The 26,018-nt window shown below is 37.3% G+C and overlaps 1 protein-coding gene across 5 annotated transcripts in view; it reads left to right on the top strand.

Moving 5' to 3' along the window:
* ANAPC4 (anaphase promoting complex subunit 4) overlaps positions 1-25,674 on the top strand; it is a 41,493-nt gene extending 15,819 nt beyond the window's left edge. For 3 of the 5 annotated variants that reach the window (XM_012499632.2, XM_012499633.2, XM_030801144.1), the window contains 19 exons: positions 1,125-1,211; positions 1,630-1,694; positions 1,974-2,016; positions 2,131-2,207; positions 3,963-4,063; positions 4,147-4,198; positions 10,259-10,314; positions 12,767-12,816; positions 14,023-14,079; positions 14,395-14,451; positions 16,887-16,980; positions 20,823-20,920; positions 21,494-21,555; positions 21,636-21,674; positions 21,769-21,870; positions 22,635-22,709; positions 23,592-23,765; positions 24,780-24,903; positions 25,321-25,674. In XM_012499632.2, the coding sequence (XP_012355086.1) occupies positions 1,125-1,211; positions 1,630-1,694; positions 1,974-2,016; positions 2,131-2,207; positions 3,963-4,063; positions 4,147-4,198; positions 10,259-10,314; positions 12,767-12,816; positions 14,023-14,079; positions 14,395-14,451; positions 16,887-16,980; positions 20,823-20,920; positions 21,494-21,555; positions 21,636-21,674; positions 21,769-21,870; positions 22,635-22,709; positions 23,592-23,765; positions 24,780-24,903; positions 25,321-25,548 (1,641 nt within the window). In that variant the 3' untranslated portion in view covers positions 25,549-25,674. The remainder of the gene's footprint in view (positions 1-1,124; positions 1,212-1,629; positions 1,695-1,973; positions 2,017-2,130; positions 2,208-3,962; positions 4,064-4,146; positions 4,199-10,258; positions 10,315-12,766; positions 12,817-14,022; positions 14,080-14,394; positions 14,452-16,886; positions 16,981-20,822; positions 20,921-21,493; positions 21,556-21,635; positions 21,675-21,768; positions 21,871-22,634; positions 22,710-23,591; positions 23,766-24,779; positions 24,904-25,320) is intronic. The other 2 variants (XM_003258547.3, XM_030801143.1) reach the window with 2 other exon arrangements.
* The last annotated feature ends 344 nt before the right edge of the window (positions 25,675-26,018 follow it).

The raw sequence follows: 26,018 nt of genomic DNA, 5'->3' as shown, positions 1-26,018 counted from the left end.
ACATGAGTTTACATTTGTTCATAATAAACCCACCCCAAATTACCTCCCAATTCTGTAGGTTGGTGATGTAGGCTGAGCTTAGCCAAGATGTTTGGGTGACCTGGGGAAGGTTCAGCTGATCTTGACTAGACTTGGTCATGCCAGCTGATATGTGTCCCTTGGCTGTGATGCCTTGTCTCTACTCCACATCTTTCATACTCTAGCAAGCCAGCACAGGCTTGTCCACGTGGTGGTGGTAACGGGGCATCGAGGGTGCAAGTGGAAGCATACAAAGACTTTTCAGGCCCTGGAGTCAACAACGTTATTTCTGCTGCATTCTGTTAGTCAAAGCGAGACTCAAGGGCTGAAGAAATTGACTCTACATCTGACTGGAGGGGCTACAAAAAATTGTGGCAATGTTTTTCATTCTACCACAGTCATTAATTTATTTGATATTAAAGGTTTCTAGAGATCAGTATCTTTTTAAGGATCCTATTTGAAAATTGAATAGTTGACCAAACCAGTATTTTGACCGTTAGTGTAGATAAGACATATCTTATATAAAAAGCTTGGAGATATTTGTTTCACCAGATAAAAACTTAATTTAAGAATGTTTTGTTATGAAATTCTAAGAATCAATGGAATGTTTCATAGTTAAGTGATGACCAAGCTATAGTCTTTTTCTCCATCTTAACTGAGTTAAAAGAGTGATTGAGGCTGGGCACAGTGGCACACACCTATAATCCTGGCACTTTGGGAGGCTGAGGCAGGCGGATCACTTGAGGCCTGGAGTTCGAGACCAGCCTGGCCAACATGGTAAAGTCCTGTCTCTACTAAAATTACAAAAATTAGCTGCTCATGGTGACGTGTGCATGTAATACCAGCTACTTGGGAGGCTGAGGCAGGAGAATCGCTTGAACCTGGGAGGTAGAGGGTGCAGTGAGCCAAGATGGCGTCACTGCACTCCAGCCTGGACGACAGAGCAAGACTCTGTCTCAATAAATAAATAAGTAAATAAAAATAAAACAGTGATTGAAAGTAAATTCTAGATTTCTTTGAGACACTTGATCATAAGCATATATTATTTAGATAGCAAGTTGGTTTAAATATTTTTTACCATTTCAATTTTTCTTTTTTGCTAATAGTATATAAATTTGTCACTAACATGTATGTGTGAAGCATGGGAAGAAATACTAATGCAGATGGATTCTCGTCTCACCAAGTTTGTGCAGGTAAAGCAGCTGAAGTTTCCCATGGAGAGAGTTAAAGAATGCATGATGTATGTCTTTACTTTGAGGTACATGAGAAAAATCAGTTTGATTCATAAAAGGCTAAGATCATGATTTCTTTCAAATGGCTTCATCTAACTTCAAACTGCTTTCTCAGATTTGCAAAAAGGGCTCTTTTCCCATTGGTACAACTTAAGTGGGGACAGGATTGTGAAGTGGAGCTAGCGGGGCTTTGGCAATAAGGGCGGGTGTTAGAACAGCTGATTGGCTGTCTTCTAGTCACTGATGTTCAGATGATCACTTTATGGATTTGATGGAAGTTTAAGGCAAGGAAAGGGAATCATGCTCCTATAATTTTGAATAAATATGCTTATAATTTAAGAAATACATATATCACAATTTTTTTTTCACTTTTTTCTAGGAAAAGAACACAACCACATCAGTGCAAGATGAGTTCATGCACTTGCTATTATGGGGGAAAGCAAGGTAATAAACTCAGATTAGGTGCTCCTGCTTTTGCTTCTTTTTTAACAGTAATTAGTAGTTTATAGTCATAGTATGTGATTTTTTTATTGATACATAATATTTTAATTGATACATAATGTTTTACATATTTATGGGGTATATGTGATGTTACATGCATAGAATTTTTTGTTGGCCTATTTCTTTATTTTGTTTCCTGTTCTTCGAAATTTAAAAGTTGTAAGTGACGCATTCAGATTTCCAATAGAGCAGTGACTAAAAATACTTTGTTTTTCATTGTAGTGCTGAACTTCAGACTCTCTTGATGAATCAGTTAACAGTAAAGGTGCAGTTAATGTATCTATGTATTCAAATGGCTATGAACACATTCTTAATTTTTTTTCCGAGCGGCCTTTAATATCCTGATTTTATGCTAAATATATTTTCTTCTTTTAATTAGGGCTTAAAAAAGCTTGGCCAGTCTATAGAGTCATCATACTCCAGTATACAAAAATTGGTCATAAGTCACTTACAGAGGTATGACGGTGACGTAGAATTTTTTGTATTGTATCCACACATACCTGGCATTGGCCTTCTTTCTGCCGCCTTCTCTTCATCTGGCATTCTCTTTTTAAGCCTTTTCTAGCTAAAATTGTTGCATGGCATTTGAGAAGAATCTTCCTGTACCCAAGATTGAAAGAGTCAATAATAATTCTGCTTTATGAAGTAGTTTTCCAACATCTTTTCACCAGGCTAGACTCTATCTGGGGTTTTTTCTTAATCAGCTCAGCATGAAGTATATTTTGAAATAAGGCATATATCCCTTTTTTCAGCAGTGAGGTTAACATTTTACAGTTTATCAAGAATATTGTATATTTATTTAATATCTTGGCAAGGTGTTGGTGATTTTACACAAGAGGAAACAGAAGTTCAAAATCGGTTATATGGCTGGCCAAAAGTTACTAAGTGTCAGAGCCAAGACTTCATCCTAGATTTTCAAATCTCATGCTTTTTCTATCCATAGCTACTTCATTGAAGCAGTTTACAAGTGGATGCTGAGCGTTTGATTTATTTTGTTTGGTTTTTGGTTTTTTGTTGTTTCGAGATGGAGGCTTGCCCAGGCTGGAGTGCAGTGGTGTGATCTCGGCTCACTGCAACCTCCGCCTCCTGGGTTCAAGTGATTCTCCTGCCTCAGCCTCTCAAGTAGCTGGGATTACAGGTGTGAACCACTACACCTGGCTAATTTTTGTATTTTTAGTAGAGATGGGGTTTCACCATGTTGGCCAGACTGGTCTCGAGCTCCTGACCTCAAGTGATCCACCTGCCTTGGCCTCCCAAAGTGCTGGGATTATAGGCAGGAGCCACCACACTTGGTGGTGTTTGGTTTAAATTTTGATAAATTCCTTTATGCTGAGTCCCTGGCCCTAACTACATCACCCCTCCCTTGGACCACTGTGGCACCCTCTGGACTAGTTGGGCTCTTTCAGTACACACTGTCCTTTGAATGTATTTTCCCCAGTGGAGCTAAACATATTTCTCTCTTAAAAACTTCTAATGCCTTCCCTTAGAATGGGGACCTTTGCGTGGCCTTTAGCATACCTGCCTCTCTGCCTTGCCCACACTGGTGGCCATTTAGTTTCTCCAACTTGACATTTTGTCTCCCGCCTAGGGCTTCTATATATTCCTCTTGTCCCAACTTGTTCTTCACATGCATTCTTCAGCTCTCAGCTCACATTCATTCCTTCAGAAAAGCCTTTCTGAATCCCAGATTAGCTCAGGTTCTTCTGTTATACCTGCACCCCGTGTGTTTCCTTCAAGGCATTTATAGTAGTTGGAATGGTACACTGTATCACTGTGTGGTCATGACTGTCTTCCTTGTTAAACTGTCAATGCCATGAGACCCTTTGATTGTGTTCACCGTTGTGTCCCCAGTATATAGCATGGTACCTGACCCAAAGTGGGAACTTAAGAAATATTTATTGAACATTGACTGTGTAGTAGTTGGGTGAACAAGATGGCTATACAACTATCTTAAAAGGGTCAGGACTAACAGTGGAACACAATTTGATCATCTTACAAAATTTGAACTTGTCATTTGTTTATCTCTGTAGTCACATTGACCAGATGGTTCTGCTGCAATTTTTAGGAACAGTTTTGAGAAATAATTATTTCTCATGGAAAGAAAATGAAAGTTACTTTCAGTTTTTATTTCTGAAAATTTAGAAATATTCAGGCAAGGTAGTCACTTGATGATCGTCATGATACTAATTTATTTCTGCTCTGTTTGGATAGTGGCTCGGAGTCTTTATTATACCATTTGAGTGAATTGAAAGGAATGGCTTCATGGAAGCAAAAATATGAACCTCTTGGACTAGATGCTGCAGGAATCGAAGGTAGTGGTTTAATTTCTCAGTGGAATACATTAAACACAGTTTACTTATTTGACAGATGACGTTTATTTATTTTTTCCCTTTAGATGCTATAACTGCTGTGGGTTCTTTTATACTCAAGGCAAATGAACTTCTTCAGTAAGTATTGGGAGTACCTGGAATCACTCACCTAAGAATATGTCACTTTTGACCTAAATAAGAACCTAGTAAGCTGTTATGATTCTCTTAAAATCAGTTTTTAGATTTTTATCAAAATTATGCCTTTATATGGTTCCGACAAGCCAGCAGCACAGAGATTTTATGAAGTAAAGCTGTATTTTCCTGTCCTGGTCATCCTCACATCAGGTCTTCTCTCCAGAGGGAATCATTTTAACTCTTTAACTACTTCTATTTTTAGTTCTATGGGTTACCTCCATATTTCTAAATTGTATGACTATGCCACATTTCCTTTGTCAATTTTTAGAAATTATTCTGTTTGTTTTGTTTTTCTTAGACTGTTTGGCTTGCTTGTTTTCTTGCATTGTCTGTCTTTTCTTCATCCTTCCGTCCTTTCCCTTCTGAAGGGTGGTATAGTACCTCTGGAGTCCCCTGTTCCAGATGCCTTGTTTAGCCTCCCACCCCTCTGCCTCAGCCTGCAGCTGTGCTCCAGTTCTCCTGCATGGCTACCACCCGGGCATTTTCTTCATTACTCTCCTGGGTTAGACCCAGAACTGCCAGGATTGCCTTTGTTTCTTGGTTTATTTAATCATTTTGCTGGAAAATATCCTCTAGTAACTTTCTCAAAAAGCAGACATAGAAGGTAAACTTTTATCTCCTTTTGTGTTTTTTCTCTGGGTTTAGGATTCCCTGAGGGTTATTGGTTTTCACATAGAACTTCAAAAGCAGAGTTCCATAGGATTCTGTGCTTTTTGTAGCTGATGGAAGGTCTGGTGCTTCTGATTCTTAGCCCTTTATAGTTGTTTTTTTTTCCTTTTGAAAAAGCTGTAAAAGCATTACTCTTTATTCTTGATATGTTGAAATTTCCTAATAGTGTTTTTAGGTGTGGGCCTTTTAATTCATTGTGCTATAATAAGCCATTTTAACCTGAATTCTCTTGTATTATTCTTTTAATAATTTCCTCCTCCCTCTTTTATTTACTTTATTATTATTTATTTATTTTTGTTACGAGGTCTCTCTATGTTGCCCAGGCTGGACTTGAGCCCCTGGGCTCAAGTGATCCTCTTGCCTCAGCCTCCTGAGTAGCTGGGACTACAGGAGTATGCCATTACGCCAAGCTTTCTCTTGTTTTAAACTAGGTTTTTGTTCTAGAAAACTGTTTGGTCAGATATTATAATTTGTGGTGGATTGATTTCTGTGTCTTTTCTTTTTCTCTTATATTTTTCATATCTTTGTCTTTTTGATTTTCTGAGAGTTTTTTGACTATTGTCAAATGTCAGTAGACATTTGTCGAGCACTTAACTATGTTTTAAATACAGTGATAAGTAATGTTGAGAAAAACCAAGCAAGAAACAAGGACCTAGGGCATGATAAAGTAGGGGATTCAACTTTATATAGGTGATCAGGGAGGCCTCACTGAGAAGGTGAAGTTGGAAGGAGACGGAAGGGAGCAAGCCCTGTTGATGTTTGGGGGTGGAAGGGGCAGCAAGTGTGAAGGCCCTGAGTTTGGAGCATGCCTGGCACGTTGCAGGGACAAGGGCACTATGGCTGAAGTGGATTGAATGAGAGTAAGGTAGGGGGTGGATTGACAGGTGATGGAGGATGGCCAGGTTGCATAGAGCCTGTGGGCAGTTGTTAGGACTTCGGCCTTTACTCTGGATGTAAAGAGAAGCCCTTGGGGATTTAGGAGTAGTGGAGAGGATATGATTTAGGCTTCAGAAAGATCCCTCTTGGCTACTCAGAGTTGAGAATAGCTCATAGATAGGCAAGGACAGAAGCCAAGAGAGAAATGGTGGTCAGAATCTGAAGTGGTCAGGATTGGGATATATTTTGAGAATAATTAACAAGATTTTCTCAATGCTTATCTGTAGATGGTGATAATAAGGGGGTCATAGATAATTATGAGTTTAGGGCCTTGGTACTTGAAAGAGTAGAATTGACATTTACTGGAAGGGGGAGCAAATGTGAGGGCAGGTTTAGGGCGGGGGAGTGTGGAGTAAGATCAAGAGTTTGGTTTGGACATACTAGATTGTTCTTTAGACTTACTATTTTGAAGTAATTTTACATAAAAATTACAAGAATAATAAAGACAACTCTGCTAATACTCCTTTACTTATTCATCATTTAAAAATATTATACTGTATTTATCATATAATTTATCTTTTCTGAAACGTGAGAGTATGTTGTTTATATCAGGTGCCTTTTACCTGGAATACTTTAGTGCGTATTTTCTAAGAATAAAATTATTTTCTTACATAACCATAGTACAATTAACAAATTCAGGAATTTTAACATTAATACAGTATATTAACCTACAGTTCAGTTCCCCTTTAGCAATTATCCCAATATGTCCAGTATGATAAGATGCAGTTCAGGATCATGTATTTGTTTTGGTTGCTGTGTCTCTTTAATTTTGAGCAGTTTCTTAAACTTTCTTGGTCTTTTATAAAAGTTGACATTTCTTTAAGAAGCACATCATGTATGTATGTATATGTATGTCTGTGTATCTTTTTTTATGTTTCTTATTTTAGGGTTATCTGATTTTTTTTTTTTTTTTTTTTTTTGAGACTGATTTTTTTTTAATGATTGTATTTAGGTTATGCATCCCTGGCCAGAAATACTACATAATTGGTGTGTCTTTCTCAATTTGTCATATCCAGCAGCACACACAGTGTCCGTCGTCCACCCCTCTCAGTGATGTTAATTTCGGCCACCCTGTCAGTGTGTTAGATGTATGGAATTTGAAATGCCTATTAGAGCTGCAGGTGGAGCTGTCCAGCACAGTGTTAGTTATGTGAGACTAGCGTTCAAGGGAGGGGTCCAAGCTGGAAATGTGCATTTGGGAGCCATCAGCACATTGGTGTTATTTAAAGCCATGGGACTGGATGAGGTAATGAGTGTGCGTAGAGAACAGGAGCGACCTGATTTAAGAATGGGGACAATGAAGAACTAGCAAAGGAAATGGGAGAGACAGAACAACCAGAGGAGTAGGCGTCCTGCAGGCTGAGCGAAGAAGGCATTACAAGAAAGAATGAGGGATTGGTTGACAGATGCTAAGTCAAGCAAAGGAAACACCAAGAATAGAATAGAGTCTTAGAGTATTATTAGGATAGTGACCTTGATAAGAGCCACCTTAGGGAGCGATGGGAGCTGGTACGATACAGAATAAGAGCAGATGCAGAGAAGACAGCAAGTATAGCCTCTTGAGGAGTTTTGCTGTAAAGGGAATGGCCAGTAGATGGAAGCAGAATTGTTGGGTTTTTTTCTTCTTTTTATGTTGGGAAGAACTGGAGCATGTTTATGTATGGATGGAATGATCTAGAAGGTAAAAAATTGAGATGAGAGAGGAGAGGCTCTAAAGAGTATGAGAGAGGTGGGACCTAGTGCAAAAGGGAAAAGGTTGGAAAAGCAGAAGTAGGAACTCATCAGTTGTAGGAGGAAAGGCTGAGAGAGGAGGGTCACAGAGGCCAGTGTATGAGCAGGTGGGAGCTGGGGGATGTTCCCTTTAAGGGGCTTTTATTATCTTAACAGGACATCTGTCATCAGCTGAGAGTAAGGATGGGGAGGCGGTGTTGGAGGTTTAAGAATACAAGGAGAGCTGTGAAGCAGCTGTCTAGTCCAGCAGGAGGTCAAGTGCACTAATGGAACAGGAGGGCTCTGGGAGTGGGAAAGTGAGGCCGGCTGGCATGGCTGCAGGTCTGCTGCAGGAGTGGGGCACAGAGCAGGGGAGCAGTTAGATTTACCAGGCTTCATGAGTAAAATGAAGCAAGAGGAACAACGGAATTGAAGCAAGGACCAGGTTAAAACGATGGCCCTTGAATCTGAACTACTTTAGGAAGGAAGTGAGGACATGTAGGGGCCGAGAGATGGTGAAAGGTAGTAGAACCAGTAGATGATGTGTCCTGGTGGGAGGAAGGTGGGGGCCCTGGAGAGAGGCTGGACAGATAGGAGGGGGTGTTTGGTCAGTGGGATGCTTGAAATTGAGACTTAGAAGGGTTGCAGTTGGTGATGACAGGGTCTGGGGTGTGAACTTTGGAGTAAATGTCTAAGGTCGGGTTGGAGGACAGGATCATTACACTGAACCATTCTCTTCAATTTCTTATTATAGCAGTCCTTTCTTTTTAATTCCTCAAAGTGTTCTCCTGTTTCTTTAATCCTCGTTCAAAACTTTGCTTTTGTTTTGTGGATGTGACATCTCACATCTTTCTGAGGATATTAATTAGATTGCTGTTCCCTGAATTATCTTCCCTTGATGGGTCACTTTTCTGTTTATCTTAGTCTCTTCTTGCAAGGTTTCTTTAAATACCAGATGCTTGGTTGCTTACTCATGTTTATTCAGGAGGCAATTTAAAGTTGCTTGGAATCTGTGTAGGTTGGGGCAGCAGGGAGCAGGTGCCAGAGTGTGTGGAGCTTTGCTTCAGGCTACTGGTGCCCATGTGGAAGTGCCTTAGCTCTTCCCACTTTACTCAGTTTCTCTGAGGAATCCTGTTTGTTTTTGACTGGAGAGTAGCCCCCGAGGCATTCTTCGTGTTTTGGAGGAAAGAACATATTGACCACTCTGTGTTATGTTTTCAGTTTGTCCCCCCGTGTCCAGCCCCACACAGCGCCCTGAGGTCTTCTGTTAGACCTGACATTCCTAAGGTCTGAGCATCCCTGGGCTTCTCCAGGGCAGAGGCTCCTTCCCAGCTGCCCTCTCCATGCACTGCCTGGCACGGGGCCTCTGCTCTTAAGCTGCATCAGTCACTTTTGCTGTTGAGCTGCATCAGTCTTCTGTCACTTTTGACATTTCTGAAATTTAATTTCTTTTCTATTGTTCTTTTTGTTTTTGTGAGTTTCTAACACATGTACCTCTCTCCATCCACGGCCATTTTAATGGTATTTTAGAAGGTAGAGGCTGTAGATGTGTGTGCTCAGAAGACAAAAAAACACAAGGAGAAATGGCATTGCTTTTCCTGTATTTTGAAGTGTTTTTTGGTTCACCATATTTGCAGAGAGCAGATATAAAATATCACGCTTTCTATGATCACTTCTCAATATGAATGAAAGGTAGTTTAACTTATTGTTCTTTCAGGTAAGTAGTATTATTACAGGTTCCAGATGGAGAAACTGAGGCATTGAGCATGTTGATGTTGGTCTGGTGGCCTGGGGTAGGGTTGAACATACTGACTGCACAAAGGAACTTTTTTTCTTTCTCTTATCATTGCTGCAAGAGGGTTTTGATTATATTGCTTAGTAACATAAGAGATGTTTCAGTCTTTTATTCCAAGCGTTTTACTTTGTACCGAAAGGTTAATGATACTGACCTACCTCTCCAGTGGTATTATGAACTTAATGCTTGGAAAGGGCTTTGAGATTTGGGAATGAAAAGCACAGGTTTTTGCCTAGAGTAATTATCTTATACATGTGAGCTTAAAGAGATTGTTTAAAAAGTGATAACCCATCTCTGTATTCAGAGACAGTTTTATCAAAATGAAGATGACTTCCATGTATAACACTTAATTTTGGGGGTACATTTGTGTAAAGCCAAGGGAAATTCAACTTTTGAGATCTCAATTGTTAGAATAAAAAATCAGCTTCCAAAAATAATGGTCCATTGATATCAGAGGTAATGACATAGCACAAATTTGTAATAATGGTTTTCTGTTGATGTTTTTTCTTCTTACTGAACAATGAGCATTTTCTTTTAAAATGAGAATAATGCTGAAAACTTGTTTTTTCTGATTTATTTGCAAAGTTAGAAAAGGAGTTCATGCTTTACTGAATAATAAGAAAGACTATTACACAGTTTGTGGCAAGGCTGTTGTAACCAGTTAGAATCTAAGTTATTTGCTTTATTTTTATAATCAGTATTTTCTTTTTTGAAATTTTATTTTTAGGTATGTGTTTGATTTGTAATATCTGCTGTTCTAAAGACTTAAATGTCACCCAGATAGGATAAAATAGAACAGTAAGGATTATGATATTTCATGACAGTTGAGCAGGATGTATGAATCCCCCACATACTAATCTTATTTCTGATTTTTTTTGTTTTTATCTCTTTAGAGTTATAGATAGTAGTATGAAAAACTTCAAAGCATTTTTTCGGTGGCTCTATGTGGGTAAGTTAATTGAGTAAAGCATTTTTATTTTAACACTTTAAAAAAACTATAGGAGTATTATCTTAGACTGTTTCAATAAATCTAGTACAATTTCAGATACTTTGAGAGAACTGTATAATGATCCCTGTTGTACCTTTCACCTAGCTTCAGCAGTTATCAACACATGGCCAGTCTTACTTTATTCATACACTCACCTCCCCACAGAAATATTTATTTATTTTTTTATTAGTATTTAATAAATATACATATTTTTGGAGTACTCATGATAATTTAATTCATTCATATAATTTGTAAAGATCAAATCAGTATAATTGGGATATGTATCATCCTAAACATTTTTCCTTGTGCTGGAAACATTCCTCACAAAACTGTTAAAGCTAACTTGTAGTCTGTGTTATTCCTGTCGCTCACCGATAGTTCACATTTTTTTACTTTGTAATGTCTCCTTCGGTTAACATAACATTCTTAAAAATTTTTGTAAGTATCAGGCACTGTTAGGTGCTAGATTTTAAAAGTAAAAAAGAAAAAAAAATAAGTCTCTGTCCTTGGGTAGCTTATCTTCTGTTCGATTATTTGGTCTTCTGTCTTTAGATCTCTGCTGCCCACTATGGTAGCCGCTAGCCACATGTGGCTATTTAAGTAGATTGAAATCCTATAAAACTGTACATTTGGTTCCTTAGCCATACTGTCCACATTTGAGGTTCTCAGCAGCCACAAATGGTTAGTGGCCGCACAGAAGTAGAACATTTCCATTACCACTTCTATTGTGTACTGATGCTCCAGCTAAATAGAATGCAGACCACTTATAGCCTGTCTTTGTGTCTTCACAATGTCTTTGCATTTGGGCAGGTAGTTAGTAAGTATTTGTTGACTTGATATTAAATGTTTTGTATTCACTCTGTAGTATATGCATATTTTATTTAGGTCCATTTATATTGCTATTTTTGTGAACTGTCAATATCCTTAAAATAATCCAGCATATATTTCCCTCCAACAAATGCAAAATTTAGTGTTAATGTAATTTATCTCACACTTGTTGAAACTCTAAAGAGGAAAATAGAATGAAAATTACCTGTAATGTGCTGATATCCTTTAAACAAATGTCCAGATCTTCAGTTCTAATACTGTAAAAACAAACTATATTTTTCAACCTAACATAATTGCTTTTGTTTAAAAACTGGATGTGATCTGCATATGTTGATACTTGAAATTTTTTGGTATTTCTGAAAACTTTACCAATACTAACCAGAATGAGGAACCAGAGTGCTTATCAGGCTGGCCTGTTTAAGATCCATGTTGTTAATTAGAATAAATTACAATATTAAAACTGAATGAGACCTTAGAAGACTTTTTTTTTGCAGAGGTAGTTTGGTTTTACTTATAATTACTGGAGGTAGTTTAGGCAGTGTCTATCCTTACTACACATTCTAACTGTAGTAAGAATCAGGATTCTAACTGTAGTAAGAATCAGAACTGTAGCAATGTGGTACTCTTATTCAGGATTAGAAGAGAAATGACTTACTGCTTGGTCCTTCTCATTAGAGCAGGACATTGTAGAAAGCACACTGGATTGGAGAAGTGGAGATCTACTTGTAATCCTGGCCCTGTCCCCAGTAGATACCTGTATAACCTTGGTTTTCTTCTTTGTAAGATGTAATCTCCATGAAGGCAGGGATGTCTTTTATACTGATATATCGCTAGCACCTAGGGTATGCTCAATAAGTAGTTTTTTTGGATGGATAAGAATGAGTGGAACTAGATTTTAGCACCCCTTTCAGATAACTTAGGTGTTTAAATTAATTAAAAACAGTTATGTATTTGCAAAAGTACTTCTGACTTGCTTGTTACTGACCAAATGCAATTAAGAACCATGTTCAAATACCATGCAGAAGCACATGAAACATACTTTGTCTTGACTTAGGTGGAACATAATACAAAACACATGGTACTGATGAGGACAGTCCTACGAAAGGACAAAGAGAGTCAACCACAGATACTAGATCAGAGAAAAGTACATAAATATACTGTAAGTGCGTAGCAGAAAAGACCAAGGGAAATAAACAGATTTCTTTGGTATCGTAAGGCTTTGGAGGAAAGAATGGCTTGCAGATTTTAAGAGCAGAAACATCACCAGGTTAAAAGGAGGGATCCTTACACACGTAGTCTTAGCACAGACAGCAGTTAGGTTTGTCTGGAGTGGCAACAGGTTGAATTGAAGAAGAAAAAGAATAGTTTAGAATGGTTAGACCAACAATTTTGAACCTGAAAATATGAATCAAATTTAAGTTCTGGCACCCCTTAGTTTTTGGAAGAAAAATGTTTTTGTTGGTGAAAAGCTGTGTAAAATTGAAGATTTAGTTCAGTCAGACACCTTGTCTTTCAAATGTATTTATAATTAAAATTATGTTTGTAGTTTGCTTTTAAAGATAGTTTTTTAACTTTGTATTTCCAGCAATGTTGAGAATGACGGAAGACCACGTGCTTCCCGAGCTGAATAAGGTAGTATGTACTAGTGCATTTTCACAGTGTTCACATTGTCCTGCTTGAACTCAGCTGTGCTGGTCATTTTGGTACCCTTATTCAGTTATTAGTTAACAGGATGTCAGGATGTAGACGTTAGATCCCTTAAGCAGCACCTTTTTAAAAAAGAAATTTGCATGTTTTGTGTATTGTTTCATCTCATAGAATACCTTTATTATGACTATGTAAATTTATAGTTTTCATGTTTGGATAAGGTTTTATAATCCTTGTAAGACAGCATCCTTGTATTCCTTACTTTGACTTCCTTAAATTTTAAATGCTTCTTATTTTCTTTGGAAATCAGGTGCTTAGATATTAGTCCCTGTGTTGATGTCTGGTAAGCAACAGTTTCTTTCTAAAGAAAGAAAGGAAGGATTCCTGTAAGGACGGTGACAAGCGGTGATGGAATCTCCTTCCAGGGAAGTCTTACGGAATAGGGCAGAATTTCCACTTGATTCCTGCAGCTCACTCTTCTTCACGGCTGCGGAAACTGTTGATAGGTTAGGTAGTTTTGAGCCTGAAAAAAATGGACAGCATTAAAATTAGCCTCGTGAACTAGATGAGAAAGGGATCCTCCACTCCCTACAACTCGTTTGCTAAGTCGATCTTTTGCACTGTGGGTGACTGACCTTGCAAACCAGGAAAGTTTCACAATAGTTGTTTTTCTGACATCACTGTTAGCTTTATTTTGGGAGTAAAATATGTCAGTTGTTGGAAGGGATCCTAAGGTATAATTTTCTGAGGGCTGAAGAACTAAATTAGGATAAATTCAGGTCATTGCAAGAAGCCGGAGCCTACACTGAAGCAGACAGCACTGTTTGCCTGCAGCCCTTAACTAAGGGTGACACATCTTATCTGGGATCCAGTTCACATTCCCAAAGGAGCGACCTCAGCACATGTGGTCTTAGCACAAGGCCTGAAATAATAAACAACCTTAGGCTATAAAGAGTTTTGTAGCTATTGGATTAACTGATTGGAAGATGAGTTCACATGTTTAATTACATTCTTGGAACCCCAGGCATTCATATTTTCACAGTCGCTAATCTATATTTCTTTGAAAGAATTTTGCCAGTTTTCCCATGGGTTTTAGTAGATAGTAAAAATGTCACATTTATAATTATGTACCATTTCTTTTATTGAGCAACTTTCTTTTATCTTGATTTTTCTTTTTGTTCCTTTTGTTGGTAGATGACTCAGAAAGATATCACATTTGTTGCTGAATTTCTTACTGAACATTTCAATGAGGTAAGAAGTTGATATTTCTGTAATGCAGTTTAAAAAAAAATTACAGTAAACCTGGATAATGACAAGACATAATTAAATTTAACCCAATTTAATTGAAGTCCATAGCAATTACTTTTTTTAAACTGTTGAACTAATTATGTTTATAAACATAGTCAATAAACCAGACTTTTGTTTGTGTGTCTTATAATCTATAAAAGGAAATAATAACTGCCACCCACAGCTCTCTTGAAAAGGAAGATTTGGGGTTTAAATTTAAGATATTTTTCTTCATGAGTTGACTTAAGAATTAAACTATGTTTTTTTTTTTTTTTCCAGGCTCCAGACCTTTATAATCGAAAAGGAAAATACTTTAACGTTGAAAGAGTTGGTCAGGTATGGGCTTTGAACTCATTTTAAAACCTTAGCAGTGTTCATCTTTGTTATCCAAAGTTTCTGGAAAGCATTACAATACCAAGTAATACAGGAGCTCTGCCCTTTTAGTAAAATTAATAAAAAGCAGCAGTTTTTAAACATTTTGCTCTGAGAACCCTTTTACATTCTTAAAAATTATTGAGGACTAAAAACACAAAAATTAGCTGGGTGTGGTGGTGGGCACCTGTAATCCCAGCTACTTGGGAGGCTGAGGCAGGAAAATCACTTGAACCCAGGAGACAAAGGTTTCAGTGAGCCGAGATCGAGCCACTGCACTTCACCCAGGGCGACAGAATAAGACTCTGTCTCAAAAAAGAAAAAGAAAAATTATTGAGGACTAGAAAAGAGCTTTTGTTTATGTGAGCTGTTATTTATTGCTGATAGACATTATTAGGTATTAAAAATTAAACATAATAAAAAATTATTCCTTAAATCACTCAAAAATAGAATATACCAGCCAGGCATTGTGACTCACGCCTATAATCCCAGCTACTTGAGAGGCTGAGGCATGAGAATTGCTTGAACCCAGGAGGCGGAGGTTGCAGCGAGCCAGGATTGCATCACTGCACTCCAGCCTGGGCGATAGAGGGAGACTCAGTCTCAAAAGAAAAAGAAGAAAAAAAAAAAGAATATACCCATTACTATTACATGTTAATATAAATATTTTTAGTGAAAAAATAATGATATTTTACAAAATAATTTAGTTAAGAGTGGTAATGTTTCATATTGCAAACCTCTTTGATGTCCAGCCTAATAGAAAACAGGTGGATTCTCATATCTGCTGCTACATTTAGTCTATTTCGATATGTTGTTTCTATAGTATCAGTGTATATGAAAAAAGTCTGGCCTCACACAGGTGTGTATATGAAAAGGGAGAAGTATTCTATTAGGTTTTTCAGATAATTGTGACTTTGCTTTATTATATCAAATGTGGACAAGTGGTAATATCTTAAAGGTTTGTTTCAGTGTGGAATCTAAAATTGCATCAGTGAACGTTTTTTACATTAAAATTCATTCATCTCCCTTGCACTTTGAACGGATCTTTTGTCCATGCATAATTTTGTAACATCCTGCTTTGGTCATTTGGGAAATATTGGTTCCCTGAGTCATCCAGCTGTTGTAAATGCTGCCACCTTTTATCAAACTATAAGCTAGATTTCATTAGTAGCACCACCAATTTAATCAGAAAAGTCTTTGTGTTGTGAAGCACACAGGGGCAGATGCAGGTTTTCCAAAAAAAAATTTTTTTTTTTTTTTTGAGACAGGGTATTTCCTCTGAGTAGTACAGTGGTGCAATCACAGCTCACTGCAGCCTCCACCAATCAGACTCACCTGTTGTAGCTGGGGCTACAAGCACACACCACCATGCCTGGATAATTTTTGTCTTTATTTTGTGGAGACCCGTCATGTTGCCCAGGCTGGTCTTGAGCTCCTGGGCTCAAGTGATACACCTGCCATGGCCACCTAAAGTGCGGGGATTACAGGCATGAACCACTGTGCCCAGCCTATTTTTGCTTTTAACGTAAGTGCTTTTCCTCAAGATAACCATCATAGTTTGTGTAGCAAAAGTGCCTATGTATAACTCTCAATTCTGTCACACAGAATATTAAAGATTTGTACTCAAGGGTTGAAAATAAAGTTAATGATTTAATGACTTCATTAAAGATAAATGAAACTATGAGTATGTGACAGAAAAAGAAAACAGTGACTGCTGGTATGATTTGGGACCACTACCTTGACTCTTGGCTGAGACACTTAAAGTTTTCCCCACCATCAGTGCAAATGTTAGCACAGTGTAAAGGGCAGGTGACATCTACATTACTATAAAACTAGTATTGACTTTGTGGATCCCCGAAAGCATCTTGGGGATTCCCAGGGACTTGTGGACCTCACTTGAAGAAGAACTGCCATAGAGTATATTGACAGTATATTGATAATTGATACTTAGTAAACTAATTTATAACTTGCATATGTAAAATTAAAATATGCTCATGAAAAAGAAACACAATTTAAGTTCAATTTGTGGTCTCTACATCTACAACATAATAATCTTTTAATACTTTGCAGTTTGTTTAGTTACTTGACTAAACAAACTACAAACTGTTCAGCAGTTTCTTTAATTTTTAAGACAGTAGCTAGCTAACATTTATGGAGGGCTTAATTCCACCACATACACAGCAGATTTTGGCTACCTCACTTAGAGTAATAGTAATGCACTTTCAGAGGACTTGGCAATAAAACAGAGTAACTTATTAAGTTAAAAAAGTGTTAAACAGATTTTAGACCCTAATTCTTTGATTTACTAAACTTAACTTTTTTTGTCTTTTACTTTTTTTCTTTTTCCATTTTCCCTTCCAGGTATGAATAAACTTAAATTTCTAATTCTGTATTTCTAGTATTTGAAAGATGAAGATGATGATCTTGTGTCACCCCCTAACACAGAAGGAAACCAGTGGTATGACTTTCTTCAAAATAGCAGCCACCTTAAAGGTATTTCATGAACCAACCAGATTTTGGCCATTTTTGTTTTTATTTAAGACTAGGTCTTGAATAGTTCTGCTAACAGTTTTGCTGAAAACTTGCTGAACACTTACCTAAGTTTATTAGACTTATTTTTATTTGATTATAGGAACAGCAAAATAACCAATAGTGTATGACATCACCATGATAGATAGAAGACACTCTGAAGTTAACTACGCTGTAGCAAGATTGCTTATTCCTAAGTGTTCTTATATAAGTGTTTTGCACCCTGTAAAAAATAGGATTTTAAGGGGAAACTATATAGAGCCAAATAGTGAGAAAAGTCTTTTTTGCCAGTTCCAATTTATTATCTTCTAAAAGCACAGGGATGCTCAACTGTATTCTCCTTGGGTTGTAGTTTTGTGTGTGTGTGTGTCTGTGGGTGTGTACTTGTTATACCTTTCATTTTCTAGAATGTCAGAATGTTAATACAGTAAAGCTATCCAGCATTATTAGGGATGCAGCACATAATAGCAACCATTAAATATGCCAGCACATCTTACCATTTTAGATGAAAATATTTTAAAGCTCATATTTCTTTGATGTCTGAAAGAATAATCTGACCAGATTTAGCAATTGCTTAGATCTTTAAGGTAGTGGGTGCTTAGTCTAACTAAACATTTATGGGGTGCTTAGTCTGCCATATACACACAATACCTGCTTTAATCCTCACAAGATTCTATGGGTAGGTACTTGGTATCCCCATTTACTAATGAGGAAACAGAAGGTTAGAGAAGCCCAGGATCACACAAGCTGGTTAGTGATGGAGCTAGGATTCTGTTAATATGAAAGCTAGACTGGCAGTACAGGTTGAGCATCTTAATCCAAAAATCCGAAATCTGAAAATGCTCTAAAATCTAAAACTTTTTGAGCACCAACATGACACCACTAGTGGAAAATTCCATACCTGACCTCATATGATGGGTCCCAGTCAAAATGCAGTCAAGACTTTGTTTTAAGCACAAAATTATTAAATATATTGTATAAGATGTACCTGAAGCATAAATGAATTTCGTATTTAGACTTGAGTTCCATCCCCAAGATATCTCATTATGTATATGCAAATATTCCAAATTCAAAAAAAATCCCAAACACTTCCAGACCCAAGCATTTTGAGTAAGTGAAACTCAACCTATAGCAATTTCTGCCACTTCTATTTGGTTGCTGCTTTTATGAATGAATGAATGAATGAATGAGGGAGAGAATTCTTTGATGCCAAGAACTTTGCATATAGTCCAAATTCTTTTTCAAGGCAGAACCTATTTTGTATTGCCAGAGAGTCTTGAGGTCAGTAAGGAGATGCATTGGTGCAAGTTGGCTATTGAATGCAGGGAGGATAAAGGTACGGGAGACGCTACTCATTTACTGTATTTAATCAGGATGCCCAGGGAATAAGGCAGGATGTCTGGGGAGGGTCAGTGGCAGTGTGTCAAGAGTAGTGGCACCTGGACCCTGTTGCTATTTTGGCTATTATTGATCCAGGGAACTTTGCCAGGCTAAAAATAGGTCCTACCCTCTTTTATTTGCCCCACATCTTATGTGTCTGAATAAGAAAGGCCTGATCTTAGCTACAGACCTAATGGAACTCACTATTGAGTTCCATAATGAATTCTAGTGAGGAAATATCAGTGAAACTGTTTTCTTACACTGCTAAAATCAAGTGCCAAATACTTGATCTGTGTACTTTCTTTAGGGTACATGGGTCAGTATTGTGTGATGGGTAAAAGTTGGTGCCCTGGAAGCTGGATTGTCTGGGTTGGAATCTGCTCTATTACTTCGTAGTAACATGGCTCAGAGCAAGTTGCCTAACCTCTCTGTGCCGTAGTTTCTCATCTGTAAAATGAAGATGGTAATAATGCCTCCCTCAAAAAACTGGTGTGGAGATTAAATAAATTAATCTACAGAAGCCCTCAGACTAATGCCTGGCACTTAGCACAGAAGCAGTCTGTAGGTTAGTGTCTGAGCAGTTTTTACTCAGTGTTTCTGACAACAAAATGAGATAAATTTTTTTCCTCCTGACACCAACCAATTTTGACACCAATGGGTTGTCCCTACAATTCAATTCTGACACTAATTACAGATGGTTAGCACAGACCTCACAGGATAAGGACACAGTCCCACAAGACTGCCCTCACATCAAATGTCAGGTCTCTAGGTCCCCACATCTCTTGGGTAGCCATGCTTGTTGTCTGACTTTGCTATAACGTTAAGGTCAAGAGTTCCCAGAACTTTCCTCCCTTTCAGGTTGGATAATTTTGCTAGAATGGCTCACAAAACTCAGGGAAACATATAATTTTTGTTTACCAGTGTGTTGTAAAGAATATGACTCAGGAACAGCCACATAGAAGTGCTATATCAGGCAGGCTATGGACAGAAAGGTGCAGAGCTTCCATGCTCTCCCAGCACCTGGACATATTCCCCACCCAGGAAGTTCTCTGAACCTCATTGTCCCAGTGTATTTATGGAGGTTTCATTATGTAGACATGATTGATGAAGTCATTGGCCATTGGTGGTTGAACTCAACCTCCAAGCCCCTCTCTCCTCCCTGGAGGCTGGCGGGTGGAGCTGAAGGTTCCAAACTTCTAACAAGGCTTGGTCTTTTTGGTGGCCAGCCCCTATCCTAAAGCTATCTAGGTGCCAGCCAAGAGTTGCCTCATTAAAACAAAAGATGGTAGTCCTAGCACTTTGGGAGGGTGAGGCTGGCGGATCACTTGAGATCAGGAGTTTGAGACCTGACCAACGTGGTGAAACCCTGTCTCTGTTAAAAATTAGCTAGGTGTGGTGGTATGCACCTGTAGTCCTGTTACTTGGGAGGCTGAGGCAGGAGAATTGCTTGAATCCGGGAGGCAGAGGTTGCAATGAGCTGAGATTGCACCACTGCACTCCAGCCTGGGCAACAGAATGAGACTCTGTCTTTAAAAAAAGAAAAAAAAAAAAAAAAAAAAGATGTTCCTGTCACCTTTATCACTCAGGAAATTCCAAGGGTTTTTGGAAGCTCTGTTCTAGGAACTAGAAACAAAGATCAATGTTTTTCTATGATACCATAGCATCTGTCACCTTGAGGACTTAAAATCTTAATGTGATTATAGTTCATTTTATCCAGCATGGCTTTGTCTAAGGGAGGGCCTACAAAGCACAGTGGAAGAGGGTAGGCATTAGAGTCAGACTTGGGTTTGATTGATAGGTCTAGATACTTAGTTATTTTCACACTGGGCAATTGCCTAAATCTGTTAAGCTTCATTTTTTTTTTCATCTGTGAATTGGAGAATATGGTGTTTACTTCATATGGCTATTGTAAGCAATAAAAAAAAGGTATTTTAAACACCTAGCATAGCAGGTGTTAGTGCTAAATTATATATTACTTTCTCCTGATAAAGTAACCTCTTAAAAAGTAAAGAGCTTATTTATATAGAGCTAGTTTCCAGTCTCTTGTTTTTGAGACTTAAAAAACAGTACTGGACTGCTGTTGTCGTTTCACTGTGGCAAAGAATAGAAGAATGAACTTTATTTTATCATATATTTGATGGTTCCCAAATAATTCCTTTCTTCTTATAGCCAGCAGAAACCTACAGTTGGATTTTGGTGAGTCTAAGTTTGTAGTAAGTGAGATTGTTTTTAGTGAGCTGTCAGTGGGGGTTGATGAAAGGCAGAAGACCATGGTCGTTTTTAATGAGGTTGTGTAAAAATCCAATGAAGTGGTCAGTGAAAATTCTACCTCGAGATAAACTGTGCAGACTGGCTCTAACAGATTATTTTCTTCTAATTATAAGTTTGCTATAGCTTCTTTTATTTTTGTTTTTGTTTGAAACCAGAAAGTCCTTTGCTGTTTCCTTATTATCCTCGAAAATCATTGCATTTTGTGAAAAGGCGGATGGAGAATATTATTGATCAGTGTTTGCAAAAGCCAGCAGTAAGTCTGAAAGACATGCATGTCTTTTTGTAGGAGCAATAGTGTCTACAGTATGTGGCCCACTTATGCAAATGATCTTAATTTTTAGAATGAACTGTGAAAATGTTGATATTCAACTGTTTTTGATTAACGAAAGTAACAATTTCATATGGTTCAACCTAATACTCCAACTTAAGTTTCTTACACACGTGTGTGTGTGTGTGTGTGTAAGTGTAAAGATTACTAAAGGTGTTGGCATCTTCAATATTTTATTTGTTCCCAGAAGAAATTCATTGTAAACAGTCTTAGTTACAGAGCTGATGTGTCTCTGTTTACTACTGAAGGATGTGAATGAATGGTTGTTATGAGACCAGAGGGAGGTGGTCTTAAACCTGCCATGTGCTCAGCACCAAGGTCCTTTTCAGCTCAGAATTTTCTCTTTTTCCTTACTGTTACATTGTCGTTAAAGTTTCTTACGTACAAGGTTTGGTGATATAGGCTTTTACTACATTCGAACAGTGATGGTCAGTCACTTTCTGTAGAGTGTGTGCTTATTAATGTTCTAATTGTATTTTAAAATCTTATTTTATATAGGATGTAATTGGAAAATCGATGAATCAAGCAATCTGTATTCCATTGTATAGAGATACCAGAAGGTAATTCTGTTTACCTATTGGGTGGTGTAATTCGGCAGCCAATTTAAATTTTTCTCATTTCTTTTTCCCTTTTATTTTAGTGAGGATTCTACACGTAGATTGTTCAAATTTCCTTTTCTGTAAGTATGTATTTCTTCCCTATCTTGAGTGAACAATACAATTTTGTTTTATCCATCAATAGTTAAAAAATATTATGACAATTTTTTTTCTTAGGTGGAATAATAAAACTTCAAATCTACATTATCTTCTTTTTACTATTCTAGAAGATTCACTTTATAAAATGTGCATCTTAAGGAGACATACTGATATTTCCCAGTAAGTATTAATCTGAAGTTTGAATCAGAGATAAGATTTTATTATTTATAAGAATGAAGCATACAGCCTTCCAGCATTTCAGATTTTAAACTACTTTGTGACTTTTAGATGTGTCATTTAATTGTTAGTTTTCATGTCATTAAAAGGGTAACACTGAATTAGGAAGTTATATGATCTTGTTCTAGATTATTTAATTTTTATTGGCATATAATCATTGTAGGACTTTTTTTTAGAGTTAGGAAAAATATGACAGCTCAGGATATTATACCTCATTTTTTAGAAGTTAAAAACTTCTAAAGAGCTAAAAGTTAAAGAAGTTTTAACTTTTTAGAAGTTAAAAACTTCTGAAAGTGGCTGCCTTATAGAAATGATTTTTGCCTAGGGTTAAGTATGCTTTTCATTAAACAAGAGGCCTTGCCTAACAGAGACTTACTTTGAAATTGAAAGTAGAAGTTCTGAGAAATAAATCATATTTAGAATGCCACTGGTATCTTAAAAATGGTTTTAAATCTGAATTTGAAGAAAATATTGAGACCAAGATGTAACCAAAAAGAAATAATTTGGTTATTTCTATTCCAAATGTCTTTGGTGACTGTGTGATTTTAAACCAAATTGGTTTATCTATCTAGGCGTTTAAACCAGTTCTCAGTGTTCTAAAGAAGTAAATGTACTGACCCTGACAATCATGTTCTTTTAAGCATTTAGATTATTGACTATCCAGGTTGTTCCACAGAGTCTCTTTTTTTCCCCCTTCTTTCTTGAAGATCTGTGAGTAATGGACTAATTGCTATTAAATTTGGGAGCTTTACATATGCCACAACGGAAAAAGTCAGAAGAAGGTAAGTCTTGAATCTTGTTTGGATGAAATGTAGATACATGTGATATGTGTATATGTTAAGGAATAGGGTCAGACTCAGTTACGGTGATAATATAGGTAAAAGGGCTTTGCCACTTCCCACATCGAGGGCAGGATTCTTTGTGTATTTATACATAGAGAATGATTTGACTTGTGATGAATAGAACCTTACTGCCTTGCAGTTTATGTCATATGGTTTCCTATAATTAATACTCCTGAGCTCCCTGTTGGCAAAAAAAGTAAGGTGGTTCCCATGGGCAGATGGCCTGCGGGGCTGAAGTTCTTGTTATGACCAAAAAAATCATGAGGTGATGCCATTCTCAGTGATGGGAGATGTTCTTAGGATTCAAAATGGTAACAGTACCTAAGCCATCCCTGAGGCTTCGCAAAGGAAAGAAGTGACTAATCATAGGCTGATCTTTTTCTCACTTTTTTTTCCACATAAAATAAGTTTTTTTATGATAAGGTCTTTGGAGTTGCTGTGCCTATTTTTCATGTGTAGTATCTTATTTTTATTTCTCAGTCTAGTCAACTCTGCTGAATGTGTGTATAAGGTGTCATTCATAGAATTTCCACAGGCTTAAGGCCTAACCATTGATGGCCAGGGGCTTTCTAGAACTGAAACAACTTCACAGATTTTTGGGGGTCATGATTACCCATTTTTAAGATTTGGTTATATATGTGAATAATCAGTACAAAAAGTAACTGATTTTAATACAAACCAATGGTATATTTTAAATGTTATTGTACAGAATGTCACTTAACTTTTAAATTTTTTTCTGCTTGCTGCCAGTATAACATGTATACAATATTTTCTCAGTAGTCATGATCATCTTTGATATAACAAAACTTATTTTAATTCTAGCATCTACAGTTGTTTAGATGCACAGTTTTATGATGATGAAACTGTAACAGTAGTCCTTAAAGACACTGTAGGACGTGAAGGAAGAGATAGACTCTTGGTCCAGCTGCCTTTGTCTTTAGTATATAACAGTGAAGATTCTGCAGAATATCAGTTCACTGGGACTTATTCTACAAGGTAACTAGTAAAATTGTCTTTCTGATATTACAGTTAAATATTTTTTTAATGCACATTATAAATTCCAACCTTTTGGTGTGCTGGATAATGGTTATTTCATTACTAGGGATAACCACAGAGGTGGCTGAGCAGAAATGCTCCAATTTTTCATTCAAAATATGCTGGCCTTAATAGCTTTTTTTGTCCCTTTGCTTTACTAGTAAATCAGGAAGTATTTGCTGGAATCAAGGTTGGGAATTATTTGGAGTGGAGAATGGGACTTCTTTTAGTTACATTTTTAAGGATAGCATTAACCCTAGTTGGTTGGAATTAGTTATTTTTGATTTGCCTTCGGTATTTTCCTTCCAAAATTAAGACCTCAGTACCCATGTAGGAAGTATACTGTCAATTCCAAGAGATGGCTTTAATTGACTGAGACTTAAGTAAGCAGATCTCTAATTTGAAAATGTATCCATTTGCTTTCTTTGAAAGGGAGTCAGAAACCTTGCTAAGATGATAATTCTGCCTGTTTGGAATTACAGTATTTCTTTTCTTTTTTTTTTTGAAACAGGGCCTCTCTTTGTCACCCAGGTTGGAATGCAGTGATGCAGTCATAGCTCACTGCAGCCTCCAGCTCATGGGTTCAAGTGACCCTCCTGCCTCAGCCTCTCATAGCTGTGACTACAGGCATGTGCCACCTTGCCTGGCTAATTTTATTTTTTTACAGAGATGGAGTCTCGCTATGTTGTCCTGGCTGGCCTTGAACTCCTGGACTTAAGCAGTCCTCCCACCTTGGCCTCCCAAAGTGCTGAGATTCCAGGCATGAGCCACTATGCCTAGCCAGAATATAGAATATGGAATTTTTATAGAATATTATATCACAGCTTTTTTTCTAATACAACAGTTGCTAAAATTATATTGGAAATAGAAGTATGAGTAGACGTCAAAACCATAATTGACCCTAATACCACCTGTAGTAAAGTAGGGAGGAGAAGATCCCCTTTTCATTCCTGAGTTGGTTTTTTCCCTCTTTAGGCTAGATGAACAGTGTAGTGCCATTCCCACCCGTACCATGCATTTCGAGAAGCACTGGAGATTACTGGAAAGTATGAAAGCACAGTATGTTGCTGGAAATGGTTTCCGAAAAGTGTCCTGTGTGGTAAGTGTTTAGAGATCATTCAGCAACTAAGCAATTACAAGAAGTAACGCTGCTTCTTTGGAACCTTCATCAAATACATGATATATAAGGTCCTTTTGTGCAAATATTTTTACTGTGATTTATAGCTTGTATTGATTATGATCATGTGGTTGCCTTAGCTATTTAGTTCTCTTGTTCTGATAAAGCTTACTAAGTAGTTAATAATAATACTAGATTTTAATCTCATGAAATTGCCACTGTTGTTATGTGGAGATCTTTTTATACAAAATGAAGGCTGAATTTATTGATTTTGTTCTAAATTGATAGGAATATAACTTTCCTATAAAACCATTCTTTGATTCAGACTTCTGATTTCTAATTCTTTATATATGATAAGCCATTAATTTAAAAATGCTTTTATGGCCTCTTCTTTTTTAGTTAAGCTCAAATCTTCGTCATGTGAGAGTATTTGAAATGGACATAGATGATGAATGGGAGCTCGATGAGTCTTCAGATGAAGAGGAGGAGGCCAGTAATAAGCCTGTAAAAATAAAGGAAGAAGTGTTGTCAGAGTCAGAGGCAGAGAACCAACAAGGTGGTGCTGCTGCTCTAGCTCCAGAGATAGTCATTAAAGTGGAAAAACTTGACCCTGAGCTAGACTCGTAATCTAGCTTGCCATTATTGTGTGTGTAATTATGGCCAAAAGGACATAAGAGATGGACTAAGATGTCTTGGACCACCTTTAATTTTCTTTGTGTAACAAAGAAATAAACAGTAAATTTTATTTTTTCATATTCTGCTTTATCTTCTCTTAGTGATATAGTCACTATGATAGACTTTATTTTTTCTGAGATTTCTCTTTAATGCTATGTGCAGAACTAGTGTTTAAAGAAAACAGGACCAGGCATGGTGGCTCATGCCGGTAATCTCAGCACTTTGGGAGTCTGAGGTGGGTGGCTCACTTGAAGTCAGGAGTTCAAGACCAGCCTGGCCAACATGACAAAACATCTCTACTAAAAATACAAAAATGAGCTGGGTGCGGTGCATGCCCCTATAATTCCAGCCACTTGGGAGGCCGAGGCTTGAGAATCGCTTGAAACTGGGAGCCAGAAGTTTCAGTGGGCTGAGATTGCACC

The sequence above is a fragment of the Nomascus leucogenys genome, chromosome 20 (genome assembly GCF_006542625.1).
Source record: "Nomascus leucogenys isolate Asia chromosome 20, Asia_NLE_v1, whole genome shotgun sequence".
Classification (NCBI taxonomy): domain Eukaryota; kingdom Metazoa; phylum Chordata; class Mammalia; order Primates; family Hylobatidae; genus Nomascus; species Nomascus leucogenys.
Note: the sequence above shows the minus strand (reverse complement) of the source record. Positions and strands in the feature narration are given on the sequence as shown.